The 15390-nt window shown below is 41.3% G+C and overlaps 1 protein-coding gene across 1 annotated transcript in view; it reads left to right on the forward strand.

The window, feature by feature from the left end:
- The window catches only part of LOC149320763 (uncharacterized), a 48664-nt gene that overhangs the window by 1700 nt on the left and 31574 nt on the right, over positions 1 to 15390 (forward strand). Inside the window, exons 2-6 of the mRNA XM_089506559.1 lie at positions 9277 to 9339; positions 11732 to 11941; positions 13258 to 13280; positions 14110 to 14222; positions 14540 to 14590. Coding sequence (XP_089362685.1) covers positions 9277 to 9339; positions 11732 to 11941; positions 13258 to 13280; positions 14110 to 14222; positions 14540 to 14590 — 460 coding nt within the window. The remainder of the gene's footprint in view (positions 1 to 9276; positions 9340 to 11731; positions 11942 to 13257; positions 13281 to 14109; positions 14223 to 14539; positions 14591 to 15390) is intronic.

The following is a 15390-nucleotide window of genomic DNA, read 5'->3' on the forward strand; positions in this document are numbered from 1 at the left end:
CTGTGTTTAGATTACCTTCTATCTAGTGTAGTAACTGGTGTGGCGTAGTGGTTTGAGTGCTGCACTGTGACTAAAGACTAGGGTTCAGGTCCCAGCTTGGCCATGAAACCCACTGGGTGACCTTGGTCAGGGGGAGGCAATGGCAAACCACCTCTGAACAAATCTTGCCAAGAAAAGCCCATGATATATCTATCAAGGGGCCTTAGGCTTGCCGTAAGCCGAGAACCACTTGAAGGTACAGAGTAACAACAACTACTGTCTAGTTTTACATTTTCTGAAGAATCTGCAGATGTCCACTTGTTTGTATGTGTTGATCTGTATTGTGTTTTTAAATTTTAAATGGGGAGCTACTTTGAGTCCCAATTTTGGGAGAAACGGGGGTCCTGTCCCCCTAATCGCAGTAAATGCGGAGGGCCCATTGTATTTATATTAATGCTCAAGAGCTGCTCAGTAGTAAACCTGTCTGATCCAGGAGGTAGTGGCCTCCTCTTCCATGGAGCCATTAAATAAAGGTTGGCAAGAATACTGTAGTTGGATCCTGCACTGGGGACCCTGCCTAGAGCAAGGAGTGGGTCTAGATGACCTCCATGTTTCCTTCATCCTTCATGGCTATATTGATTGTTGTTGTGTGCCTTTGAGTTGTTCCCAACTTCCGGTGACTCTATCATGAGGTTGGCGTGATTTGTCCATAGGAGATTTGCCATTGCCTTCCTCTGAGGCTGAGAGCGTGTGACCTGTCCAAGGTCACCCAAGGGGTTTCCAAGGTTGAGGTGGGAATTCAAACCTAGCCTCCAGAATCGCAGCCCAATGCTCAAACCACAACGTCACCTTGGCTCTCATGCCTCTCCTGATTTTGACATTGCAGAAATAAAACAGTTCGACACCTCTATAACTGTCATGCCTTTACAAGAAACTTCCTGATAGTAATAACTGTTCGACAGTGAAAGGCACTGCCTTGGAGAGTGGTGGAGTCTCCCTCCTTGAAGGTCTTTAAGCAGAGGCTGGATCTGTCAGGGATGCTTTCATTTTGAATTCCTGCATTATAGAAGGGGGTTGGATTGGATGGCCCTTGTGGTCACTTCCAACTCTAGGAGTCTATGATTCTATCATATGGGATCCTGGGTTTTGTAGTTTGGTGAGGTCATTCAGCCTGTCACTCTGCCAGAGAGCTGCTCACCAACTGGCAGCCCTTTGGCGTGTATCACACTGAGGTTATTGGAGCTAAGATCAGGGGTGACTGCGGGTTGAACGATGTGAATTGACGTTATAACATGTGCCACCAGGTGGCTGTACAAGATGCTTAGATAGGGAAGCTTGGGATGTCCTCCTCTCGCTCCCTCCCTCTTGGCACAAGTTACTTTTTTAAAAGCTGACTGCCACTTCTATCAGAGAAGCAAGCGAGAAAGTGGGGTGCCGGACCCCAATAAGGAGGCTGCTCCAAGAGGGATCAGGGCCCAGCAGAGATCACAGACAGATCTCGATTCTCCTCCAGCTGAACGTTTGGGTAAAAGGGGTATTTTGTTGGGGGGTGGGGGAGCTGGAGGCAAACAATTAAGATACAAATATACAAAAAGAGTGTCTAATTCTCAACCTGAGACCAAAGCAGTGCCTATTGTTGCTGTGGATGGGAACCACAGCTCTTCACTGTTTTTAGGGAGTGGGTTGATCTTGGACCATTGCAGTTGTTATTTTTTAAAAACGAAACATTGTTTTAAAAAGTGGATGTGGAGAATTGAAACTGAAGATTTCCACTCGGAGGGCTTCTTTTTTTCTACCTAGGGCTGGCTCTGCTATTAAGCAAGAAAGGCAGCAGCCCCCTTTCCAGGCAGCCAGTTTTAATGGATTGCTTAGCTAATATTTCATATGCGATTTACCTTGTTTTTTTCATTTTGAAGAGTTTACCACATGAAGGAAATCGGGAGTTTATCCAATGAATATCCCGGGAAAATCAGGTAACTATGCAAAACTATTTCACATGACACCACACAAAAACCGCCATTAAAGTGGTCACAAAGAAGCATTAAGGCACATCTTTTTACTTTTGGGGTTTCAGTGACAACGCATTTCCAATATCACTTTATTCACGCAATTGCGTGTGATAATCATTCAAGCAATTACTCACCATTTTCGCTTTATTTGTGGGATGCTTTAAATGCGCTTTAATCTCTCTGTAATGCTGAAATTAGCCCCAGTGTGATAAACTCCTGAGTATTGATTGATTGATTATTTTATTTCTGTAAGGCATTTATTGATCACCCCTTGTCCTGCCAGGGTTAATAATTGATATTAACATGTAATGTGTAATGTGTTAACACCATATATTTAATGTTTAGTGTGTTCAGTCTGTTTTTTGTTTGTTTGTTTTTTAACATTTTAGGATAGTAAAATATATGGGGCTGGAGCTGTCATTTTTAAAAACTTCTCTTCCCAAAGCCATGCTAGCCAAGCATGGCAATGTTACTTTTCTACACTACAACTCCCAGCATCTTCCAGCCAATGTGGCCAGTGCTTGGTTGGAGGATTCTGGATGTTGTAATCCTAACAGGTAACTTTTTCAAGATTTGCATGCTAATAATGTCACAATGTACAGGCTGAGCCTCCCTTATCCAAAACGCATGGGGCCAGAAGTTTTTTAGATTTTGGGCTCCCCCCCCCCCCCAATTTTGCAGTATCTGCACAGTACTTCCATAGTCTGTATGTACACAATGAGATATCTCAGAGATGGCACCCAAATCTAAACAGAAAATTAATTTACATTTCATACACTTTATACACATAGCCTTCAAGTAATTTTATACATGACATTTGAATAATTTTGTGAATGGTGTATTTCAGATTTTGCAATTCCAGATAAGGCAGATTTGACTTGTGCTAGATATAGAAATTGCGAAAGATACACTGCAAAATACAAAGAGCATTTTGCCATTGACAACTGTCTGATATCAATGTCCTCCTTTGTTCTATTTGGAGGGGGACTTTCCTCAAGTTTCCCCACCATATTCTGACAAACCCTCAATTTACAGATGCTTTGCTTTTGGTTTCTCAGTAGCCCTGTTTTGGTTGAAGACTGTCATAACTCACCTCCTGGCCTTAATAACTATCAGGATAGAAATTACATGCCCCTCCAAATGTTGTTGGGTTGCATCTCCCAGCATTCCTCACCACTGCCTATGCTGGTTAAGAGCACTGGGAGTTGCAGTCCAAAGGCATCTAAAGGGCTACACATTGTCCCACTTAAAACAAACAAATAAATAAATATTAATTTTTTAAAATCCTCTTAAATTTTATTTTAAAAAATAACATCTTAACTGAATTTTCACTTTAACTACATGGAACAATGTATAGTGGATCCTCCACATTCGCTGGGGTTAAGTGCACAAGACCTCCATGAAAGTGGAAAAACCACAAATAAAAAAACCCCTTTTTTAACCTGAGAGAACACCCCTCTAGGAATCTCTAGGTCCTCCAGGGCAATTCTGTGGTCAAGATCTGCCAGAAGCTGACCATGAAATTGCGCTGGAGGACTTACAAATGCCTAGAGAAGTGTTCTCTCTAGGAATCTCTAGGTCCTCCAGTGTGACATTGAACAGATGTTGACAACAGAGAACCTAGAGATTCCTAGAGAGCACCTATTAATCAAATCTGTGAATAAGCAAACCTGCAAAAGTCAAAGCTGCAAATGTGGAGGGCCAATTGTACATGTAAACACACTTAGGCTGTGAGTATGATATTGAAATTTAAAGATGTAATTTTAGTTTTGCTAGTTGCTTTATGTCACTAGTAGTGCCATTACATTCAGATTATATATATGTATATATATATACACACACACACACACACACACACACACACATATACACACAATTTATGAGTAACATGAGTACAAAAATATTACTAAGGGTTCTGTATGATGTGGTATGGGAGGAGGTCATTGGGTGTGTGTGAAACCATAAGTTACCACACCGGGTGATGGCAACCCTAGTGATGCCCTTGTCTCCCAGTTTTGCCCAGGGAACAATAGCTGCTCCCAGATTCTGAGAGTTCTAGTTCAAACGAGTATTTTTTTGAGGTTCAGTTTCATCTGTAAAAGGCAGATCTAGGATCGCAGTACAGTGAGCCCATGTTATCTGCTGGGGTTTGGGTCCAGGGCCCCCCATGGATACCAAAATTTGTGGATGCTCAAGTCCCATTAAATACAATGACATAGTAAAATGGTGTCCCTTATATAAAATGCCAAAATCAAGCTTTGCTTTTTTAGAATTTATATGTATTTTGTAATATTTTCAAGGCATGGATGCTTGAATCCATGGATTCCATGGATATGGAGGGCCAACTGTATGATGAAATCAAAGGGAAAGGGGGAATAGATGTTTCACACTTATGTTATTGCTGTGCTAGCTGTGGATCTTCCCTGTTTACAGGTAGCTAGTATCACTGGAGGTGTTTATTGGGGACAGGAGTTCTGTCACCTGCTCTTTCTGTTGCTGATGCAATTTTTAATGAAGCTGCTATTGCTTACACATCTCAGGGAGCTGAAGCCTTGCGTGACTAATTGATCTTTTTTTTGCCACCCCTTCAACAAAATAAAATGTGGAAATCTTGAAGGCAACCAATCTGTTCCTCCAGCATCTCAAGAAAATACCTTTAGAGTTTTTCAAAACAGAAAGTTTAGACTACTCTTTGGCCAAAGCTGACCTCAACCGCCCCCTTTATGTCATTGCCCTAGAAGAATGTTTGACAGGGGCATCTAGTTAAGCTTTGTAGATACCAGTAGTTCACAAATATAGAATTGGAGGAGGCGGAGGAGGAGGATTTTTCTATCCCACCTTCTCCCAGTACAAGGACTCAAGGTGGCATAGAGTTGAAAAAGACCCCAAGGGCCATCCAGTCCAACTTTGCCATGCAAGATGATACAACCAAAGCTCCCCCAACAGATGGCCATCCAAAGAAGGCAAGGATAGCTCTGCTATCAATATCAAAATTCCATCTAGTCAATGAGCATCCTGTGTCTTCTAATGGTAGACTGAGTGAGTGCATTGTGACACTGCTGCCAGATATTGTGGATCAGTACTGACAATTTAGATGGTCACTAGTAGCTACTAGTCAGTGCTACTTGTCAAAGTGGCTATATATAGTTATATATGGTCTCCAGGATTGAATCACTCAGCCTTAAGATCCTTGACGGGTGGCTTTCCCTCTGTCCCACCACTATCACATACCTATCTGGTGAGACCACAGAAGAGAACCTACTTGGTGGCTGCTCCCAATCTAAGGAATTTCCTTCCATAGGAGGCTAGGCTGGACCCCTCTCTGCTCCCCTTTCTCCAGCAGGCATTTAATGATTGGTTGAAGGAAGTATTTTGTTGGGTACTCATTTTACCAACAAGCTGGGTACTCATTTTACCGACCTACAAAAGGATGGAAGGCTGAGTCAACCCTGAAGCCTCCTCTAGATCAAACTCACAACGTTATGGCTTTTAACCACTGCGCCATCAGGGCTCCTTATGTTTTTAAAATGTTCCTATATCATTTTAAAAATTACAGTGTTAAAAAATTAGATATTATTTGAATATCACTTGCTTCGTTGTGTTATAACTTTTTTATTAATTATAAAAAGATTATGGAGATTATCACACACAGATGGGATAGGGATGGGATCACTCCCCCATCCTTGTCCCATTATTAACCAGTCTGTGACTGCGATAGTGCGAAAGGCTTTCAAATCGTAGCGCCGATCCTGCCATTAATCCACCATTAAAGTGGCATTGCAATAATGTGAATCTACATTATTGCAAAATGTTGGCCAGTGTCACTTTAATGATAGGTTAATGACAGGATCTGTGCAATATCATATGGAAGTCTTTTGCACGATCACAGTCAATTGTGCTTTTTCTATGGGTTAATGACAGGATCTGCATGACATCGTCTGAAATTGTGCGGGAAGGATGGGATAGGAACGGAACAAGGATGGGATAACCCCCATATGATAATCTCCTATATCTGTTAATGAAGTAGATGTGACCTTAGGCATGATTTCTTTAATAGAAAATTTGGTACCGGAGGAGAAATAAGATGGAAATATAGGGACAGGTTGCTGCACCGAAAGAAGAAGAGTTCAACACATTTCAGCAATGGCTGCTGTTGCGGAGGGTGGTTCTACATCCTCCAGATGGTCATTTGAGATCTGGCATGACTGCTCAGGGGAGCAATGATGCTGGAACCCAAATGAAAGGCACTGCCACCCTAGCAGTACCCACCGCTGTGTGTGTGTGAGGGGGGGGGGGGGGATAATGCTATAGCTACAGACAGCTATTTTGGGTCAGCTGCAGCTGCTGCTGCCAGTCACACTTGGTGTACCACCCCATGCTGCCCTCTGGGGTGTCACCTAGTGTGGTCCGTACTCCCTGCACCCCTCTAGTGATGGCACAGGGGAGGGAGTCCTCCCATTCCTGCCTGGCCAACAGTTTCATCAGACCCGGAAAGGCAGCAGCCCACTCCCACCAGCAGACACTGGTGGAAAGGAGCTGCCTTCTATGTCTGCTGGCTCTGCTGGCGGGTGGGAAAACAAGTCTCCCCCCTTTTCTGCCTGGAGAACATTTCCGCCAGACCTGGAAAAGGCTGTTGAGGGGGAGAGATATTTTTTTAAAAATGATCTGCACCAGGTGTCAAATTTAATAGTTATGCTGCTGATGCTGCTGATGCTTAAAAAGTTGCAGCTAGTCAGAGGACAAGGAAGAAAGGGGGGCTGGGAGTGTAAAAATACTTTATAAAAAGGAGGTTCTTTGTCAGAGGCTTTGATAACTGAGATATTCCTCTACAGTTGGCCCTCCACATTTGTGGATTTGATTATTTGTGGATTTGGTTAATACAGTGGGATTTTGGTATCCACAGGGGATCCATTCCGGACCCCCTTCTGTAGATACCAAAAAACCGTGGGACCTCAAGTCTTGTTCTCCCTAATGGTGGCGCACCGCTATTTAATAATAATAATAATTTGTTTTATTTATATACCGCTATTCCAAAGATCATAGCGGTGAACAGCAAGTAAGCTAATTAGCAACAGGGCCTTGTCCTCCGCAGATGCTTAAATGCACGGATGGCAAGTCTGTAGATAATGAAGCCTCACTGTTCTCTCTAGGGATCTCTAGATCCTCCAGCGTAATTCTGCCAGAAGTTGATCATAGAGTAGCTCTGGATAACCTAGAAGTTCCTAGAGAAAACACTTCTCTAGGCTATTATCATGTATGCATGTAATAGCCGGATAGTTAAGAAAACGTATAGGAAGAAAATTAATTCATTTGAGATGTGCTGCTGGAGAAAAGGGCTGAGGTTACTATGGACTGCCAAGAAGTCAAATAAATGGGTCCTAGCGGAGATCAAACCAGTAATCTCTCTGGAAGCCAAGCTGACTAGGCTGAGGCTGCCGTACTTTGGCCACATCACGAGGAGGCACAACTGACTGGAAAAAATAATAATGCTAGGAAAGATTGAAGGAAGCAGAAAGAGAGGAAAGCCACATGCTAGATGGATGGACTCTATTAAGGAGGCCATGGGTATGAATTTGCAAGACCCAAACAGAGCAATGGAGCATTAGGAGTTTTAGAGATGTCTACATCTACACCTACAGGATTGTCATGGGTCGAGATTGACTCGAGGGTGGATAGCAACAACAACAACAGCAACAACAAAGGCATTTGTAGGTCCTCCAACATGATTCTATGGTCAGTTTCTGGCAGAGGTTGACCATAGATTTGCACTGGAGGACCTGGAGATTCTTAGAGCGGTGTTCTCTTAGGTAAAAAGAATAGGTTTTTTTATTTGCAGTTTTCCCACATATATAGGAATCCTTCATCCCTAACTCCAGCAAATGTGGAGGGACCACTGTATTCATTTTTGTATCAGTTCCTAGCAAGTGTGAGATGGAGGGTATATAAAGGAACTCATGTCCTCTTGGCCAGCTTCCCAAAGTGACTGGCCTCTGTGTCCACAGTGTTAAGCCATTTTGAGTCCCATATGGGAGAAAAGCAAGAAATAAGAATTTTGAAACAAATAGGTCTCTGGCATGATGCAACATGACTCTTTCCATGCCATTATGCTCTTATGCTTTTTTGTGAAGCTCCACAATGAGACTGCTAAAGGCATTGGGCTCCTTTTCTTCCCTTTTCTCTTTGTCCCCTAGCAACGGATATATATCCACTGGGAAAAAGTAAGAGAGTTTAGAAAGGGGCTAAGCATTTCTTTCTTTTTTCAAAGCCACTCCTTGAGAATCCCTTGCAATCTGTTCCTGAGCATTTTTTCGACAATGGGTGAAATCTGAGAGCTACTGAAACCATGAATGCAGATTGTACACCTGGTTGAAAGTTTGCTGAGGGCTGGGTCCCAGAAAGTAGTACATTTGTGATGTTAGGGGTGTCACGCGGGGGATGCAGGGGGTGCACATAACCACAATTGTGATATACATGTTGTGTCTCCCTTATCCAGAATTACAAAATGCAAAATATTGATAAATTCAAAACTGCAGTGACACCTTTGCTTTCTGCTAGTTCACTGTACACAAACTTGGTTTCATGTGCAAAATTTATTAAAAATATTATATATAAAATTATCTTCATACTTTATGTATACGGAGTTTACCACACCGAGGCTGATTTCGGGATTAAAGAGAGATTAAAGTGCATTGAAAGCTTCCAGCAAATGAAGCGGAAATGGCGAGTAATTGTGCGAATGATTATCACACACAATTGCACAAATAAAGTGATATCGGAAACGTATTGTCGCTGAAATCCCAAAAGTGAAAAGATGTGTGTTAATGCTTCTTTGTGACCACTTTAGTGATGAGTTTTGTGTGACATCATGTGAAATCATAATGTGATTTTTCTGGGATATTCACGGAATAAACTCCTGGTCTCCTTCATGTGATAAACTCTTCGGAAATGAATTTCATGTTTAGACTTCAGTCCCATCTCCAAGATATTTGGAGTACAAATACTCCAAAATCCAAACTAAATAAATATGTAATCCAAAATCCAAAACACTTCTGGTCCCATGCATTTCAAATAATGGAGACTTAACGTGTAATGTGAAATAATACTGTTTGTTCATAATATTAGAGCAGTGTTGATTGTTAAGAAGCTGAAGTTCAGTGTCCTTACATTTTGTATCAGTTTAGTTTCAATCTATATGTTGCATTTCACTTTTCTCAGATGCAGTTTTTGTAAGGATATATTAAAGGATATTCTTGAAGGAAATATTCAGACCATTTCTCTGACTTTTCAGGTACTGTGTGACAGTGTGACTGAAATGGAAGAGGAGCATCTGAGGAAAAGTGAGGATTTGCTGGTAAGTAGCTGGAGGTGAGGGCCAGTGTGGCAAAGTGGTTTGAGCACTGGACTAGGACTCTAGAGACCAGGGTTCGATTCCACTTTGGCCTTTAAAACCCACTGGATGACCTTGAGCAAGTCACAATCTCTCAGCCTCAGGGGGAGGCAGTGGCAAGCTGCCTCTGAACAAACCTTGCCAAGAAACCACCATGATAGCTGCACCTTAGGAGTTTGTCACATGAGTCGGATCCTGAGCAGAAACTTGATTTAAAGTGGAAAAAAACCACAACAGCAGGTTGTTTTTCAAATGACGTTCGGGGTTAACCCGAACAGAAATGAGAAATAACCCACAAGTCCCTAGAGTCACCATAAATTGGAAATGACTACACAACACTACCAACCCTGAAGGCACCAGATCCCTTCTGATCTTGGAAGCTAAACAGGGTCAGACCTAGTTAGTAGTTGGATAGGAGACCACCAAGGAATACAGTCGGCCCTCCATATCCACAGATTCAATTATATATGGCTTGGAAATATTTTAAAAGATTAATTCAAAAAGCCAAGCTTGATTTTGCCTTTTTATATAAGGGGCACCAATTTACTACACCACTGTATTTTATGGGACTTGAGCATCCATAGATATGAGCATCCAAACCCCAATGGATACAAAGGGCCCACTGTACTAGGGGCCCATTCACACTACACAGTTACAGTGCTATGATCCATGTTAACTGCCATTGTTCCATCCTATGGAATTCTGGGATTTCTGCTTTTCTGTGGTACCAGAGCTCTGTGACAGAGAAGGCTAAATACCTCACAAAACTATAAATCCCAGAATTCCATAGCAATGAGCCATGGCTGTTAGAGCAGTATCAAGCAGGATTATTTCTGCAGTGTGGATGCAGACTTACTGTCATGGTTCCATCCTAAGGAATTCTGGAGTTTGCAGTTTAAATTGGCACTGGAGCTTTCTGGCTGAGATTTCCAAAACTACCAATCCCAGGATTCCATATAATAGTAAAGTGGAATAAAAGTGCTATAATTGCATAGTGTGAATGGGTTCCAGGTAGGCTATCTTCTAGAGGAAGGCAGAAGTAAACCAGCTTTAAGTATCCATGTGGTCGCCATAAACTGACAGGCAACTTGAAGGCACATGTACACACACTGTAGGGAAGAATAGTGGCTGCTACTGGTTTTAATCTGAATTTCGACGAGGCAATGCAAGGGCTTCAGCACCTTACTTAAACACCTTTAATGTTAAATTTTTAAAATTAAACCCAGAGCAGACCCACCATTCCACTAACACTGGAAGCCAGCATGACCCTCTGAGGTTTGTCACTTCATTGGCATTAAGTTACGTCTTCTTTATCCAAAATGCTTGGGTCCAGAAGTATTTTGGATTTTGAATTCTGGATTTTGCAATATTGGTATATGCATAATAAGATATCTTGGAGATGGGACCCATCTAGACATGAAATTCATTTATGATTTGTAGACACCTTATACACATAACCTGGAGGTAATTTTATACAGTACAGTCCACCCTTGGCTTACGTGGAGGATCTGTTCCAGACCCCCCTGCGTAAGCCAAATACCGCACATGCTCAAGCCCTATTCACTTGAACCATGTGCGTGCGCCCCACTAATCCAAATTGGGCGCGCTGTCCCTTGCGCTCCTGTGCAGCTTTCAACATATGCTGAAAGCCGCGTATAATGTACCCGTGTATGACACGGGCGCACTGTACATAATACTTTAAATAATTTTGTGCATGAAACAAAGTCTGTGTACACTGAACCATCAGAAAGCAAATAGTGCCATTATGTCAGCCTCCCCCCCCCCAGTTGTGGACAATTTTGGATTTTGAAATATGTCAGACTGTGGAATAAAGGAGACTGAACCTGTATTATTATTATTTTTAAATCCAATACAATTTTGTTTTTCTTAAATTGATTTTAATACACTATCTCCAGCCTGACAGCCAATGAGGCATAATGGTTTGAGCTTTGGGCTACAACTCTGCAGACCAGGCTCGAATCCTGGGTCAGCCATGTCAATCCAATGGGTGTCTTTGAGTAAGTCACACTCTCTCAGCCTCTGAGGATGGCAATGGCAAACCCCCTCTAAAGAAATTTGCCAAGAAAACCCCATTATAGGTTCATCTTAGGGTTGCCATAAGTTGGAAACAACTTGAAAGCACACAACATTAAACATCCAATATACTTATAAGCTTTGGACAACTTTAATGTTCCTCCACCTGAATTTTGTCATCTAATGAGTAAACCCATCGAATCAAGGAGATTTAGCTGTGTGTTGAATTTGCCTTTCAACAAAGGAGACCATGCATTTTCTGAAAGTGAAATGAACCAGTGACATTTAAGTGTCTGCCCTTATCATGGCCCCATCGATACAGAGAAAGACAGAAGCAGAGAAGAAAAATATCATCCGGGAATGGAAAGAACTACATCGGTTTCTAAAAGAGCAAGAGAAACATATGCTGAGAAATTTGGAAGAGCTGGAAAGAGACATAATTGTGAGGCGAGACAAGAACATTTCAAGAGATTCTGGGAAGATGTCAAAGCTCCGTGAAAATACAGAAGGCAACCAGCATTTGTTTGTGAAGGTGAGAAATACAGGTGATAAGATAAACCTCTGCCTCTCAGTGAAAAATGAATGAACTTCCCTAAACAAAAGTGCATTTTATGTATGATGTATTTATTTTGTTAAACTATTTTTATCTTGCCCTCTATCTAAAGGTCTTAGGTCGGCGTACAGTAATATCAACTAATTTAAAACTGTAGAGAGTCAATGTGATTGATTGGTTTGAGTGCTGGACTACAACTCTGGAGACCAGGGTTCGAATCCTTACTCAGCCATCCAACCTCTGTTTAAAAACCTCCAAAGAAAGGGATTCTTTGGAGAATATTCCTAGGAAGATTCTCCTAGGAATAGAATATTCCTATTCATTCATCATCCATATTGACTATAAACATGATTGTCATTTATTTTGTTATATTCTTTAGCACTTTTTGTCTATGTTTTTGTGATGGTCTTTCGTGGTTTTTATATTTTTAGAAGAGTGCCGGTATAGTATAGTGGTGAAAGTAGAGGTTGTCCAAAGTGCTTGGGACCAAAAGTAGTTTGAATTTTGGATTTTTAAAATTTTATTTTGGAATACCTGTATTTACATATCCGTGCATAACAGAATATGTTTGAGACGGGACCCAAGTCTAAACACAAAACTCATAATGTTTCGTATACACCTTATACCCATAGCCTGAAGGTAATTTCACATATAATATTTTAAATAATTTTGTGTGCAAAACCAATCTTGTGTACACTGAACCATCAGAAAGCAAAGGCGTTGCTATCTCAGCCACCCATGGAAACAGTTTTGGATTTCGAAGTATTTTGATTTTGGAATTCCGAATAAGACTCAACCTGTATTGAACTGGAACTTGGGTTATCTTTGAGCTTTTTTGTCTGACCTACCTCACAGTGTTGTTATGAGGGTAAAAGTGAAGAAGAGACAAGTCATGGACTCTACCTTGAGAGCCTTGTTAAAAACATGGAAGATGACAGTTGTGCGTATATAATGGGGAATAATAGCTCCGAAGTGTGGGAAAGAGGCCTTCATTCTTGGGGTTTAGATAAACCATGGTTGTTTCGTAGCCAGTTCAGTGGCCTCACTCCCAACTGAGTAGATGCAATTAATTAATTTATTTACAGGTTCAGAACATAGATCACTGTCTTGTGTTTAATAAAAAGAAGAAGCACCTTTTTAAAACAAAAACAAACCACAAACCTTTTTATTTAATTTTTCAGAAAACATATCACAAAAACATATTGTTTTTGTTGGAAAGGGTCAACCAGAATGAACGAGAGTAGTCTTTGATTCACACCTAATAATCTTTCTTTTTCTTTCTTTTTCACTGGTAGGGTATTGAGAGGACCAATAATAGGTAAGTTCTGCTCAATATTTCAGTATCCATGTGTGACATTATTGGGATTGGCTTTTGAAGTTCCCTGGACTGGAAGTTGTTGGGGCCCCAAAATGGGACAAAACTGAAAGATTAGGTTCCCTTCTCCCCCAATATTAATCAGCATCAAAAGGTCTCATCATGTTTTTCTTTTTTGGGGGGGTTTTGAGGTGGTGGCGTTGTTATTATTATTATTATTATTATTATTATTATTTGAGCCTACTAGTTTCAAAGGTATTGTGTGACTAATAGAGGAAGGATGGCTTATGACTAGAATAGGAAGCATTTCTTAAAGTCAGAATGCTTTCTGTTTGCTCTGTCTGGTATCCATACATCAGCAAATACAGTAAGTTACGTAGTGTTATGATGTCATGGCATCCCTTGTGGTTAGCATAACTCAGAAAGGAATTGAAAGAGGTAAGAAATGATAGACCAGCAACAAGGGGACAGAACAGTATCTGCAAACAACATGAAAAGAACACCGATTGTTAAAATTATATTTTGGAGTACAGATCTCAGAATTCTGGACTGTTTAGATTTGTGGATTTATAATCCAATGAAGGAAAGTTTCCAAGGCTGGGGTGGGGTGGGGGAGACATTGGGAAGCATGTGTTTAGTTCCATAAAATTAACATTTGTAAGATGAAACCTAAATGGGACCTCAGTTTAAACTTTTCATGGCAGGTGTTTGAATGGGATCTGTTATGCTGTTGTTTTCTATATTATGTTTTAATGTTTTAAACTCTTTTAATGTAGTGGTTTTGGTAGATTGGTTTGTGTAATGTTTTTCCTCCTTCCTTTGTCTTCCTTAGGACAAATGGGGCATTCCCTCAGCTTGACAGAAGCTTTGGGGAGCTGGAGCAGAGACTAAACCATTTTTTGGAAAAGAGGATTGTGTTGCAAGAGCTGCTGCTGGCTTTTAAAGGTGAGAGAGGAGCTTCCTCAGGGTCAAACATCTTGGGCCTGGCCAACACTGTGGAGACCAATGCCATCCACTTTGCACAGTGGTAATGTTCTCCAGAGAATAAGGTTGCCAGATCTCAGGACCTGGCCTTGACTCTCCAGTTTTACTGGATCATTTCCAGGGTCCTGTCTGCACTGGCCAGGATACTCCTCAAGACCAGTGCTCTGGATGACAGTCTTGGATTGTTGTCTCAGACAGATACACATACACACACATTTATTTGTTTAGAACAAACAAGGGTAATGATGTTTACCTTTTTCCTTTTATTTACTCCCCAGAAATTTTGGAACTGGAGGTGGAACACAATCCTGGGCCATTTTTCCTGCCTGGTAAGGTAACATGGATATTTCTTTCAAGCCTAAGCCACAGTGATTTTTAAGTTTCATGTTTCCAGACAATATTGATCCAGTGGTGTCTGGTGGCTTTCATGTCAGCTGGTGGTGAATTTGTCTTGCGCTTTAGTTCAGCACTGTGTTTAGGTCCTCTAAACTTCAGACTAAACCCTAGAGCAAATTCACCATTCTCACAACCATTCAGGCCACCAGCTTGCTGGGAACATAGTACAGTCGGCCCTCCTTATCCACTGATTTTTTATCCATGGATTGAAGTATCCACTGCTTGTAAATATTCAGAAAAAACATGAATTACAAATAGCAAACCTTGATTTTTCATTTTATATAAGAGACACCATTTTGTTATGCCATTGGTTTGCATGGGACGTGAGCATCCACGGATTTTGTTATCCACAGGGGGTGGGGGGTGGGGGCTGGAACCAAACCCTAGCGGATATCAAGGACCCACTGTATTTTTTAAAGACAGCCCATTGCTGTCTTATGAACAGACTTTGCCTATGGTGTGGTTCCATTTGGCCCATGTCATTTTCATTCTACTATTGCATATTGCTGCATCTAATATTTTAGAACATCGGTGTGGTGGCTTGAGGGTTGGACTAGGTTCACAAGTGCATCTACACTGTAGCAATGATGTAGTTTGAGATCATTTTAAGCTCTATAGCTCCATCCTGTGAAATTCTGGAGTTTTGTAGTTTAACAAGGCATGTAGTCTCTGCCAAAGACTGCTGATCCCTCCCAAATCTACAGATCCCACCACTCTGTACTATGAAACTATG

This window comes from Sceloporus occidentalis, unplaced genomic scaffold (assembly GCF_023333645.1).
Source record: "Sceloporus occidentalis isolate IW3139 unplaced genomic scaffold, rSceOcc1.0.p SCAF_1, whole genome shotgun sequence".
Taxonomy (NCBI): domain Eukaryota; kingdom Metazoa; phylum Chordata; class Lepidosauria; order Squamata; family Phrynosomatidae; genus Sceloporus; species Sceloporus occidentalis.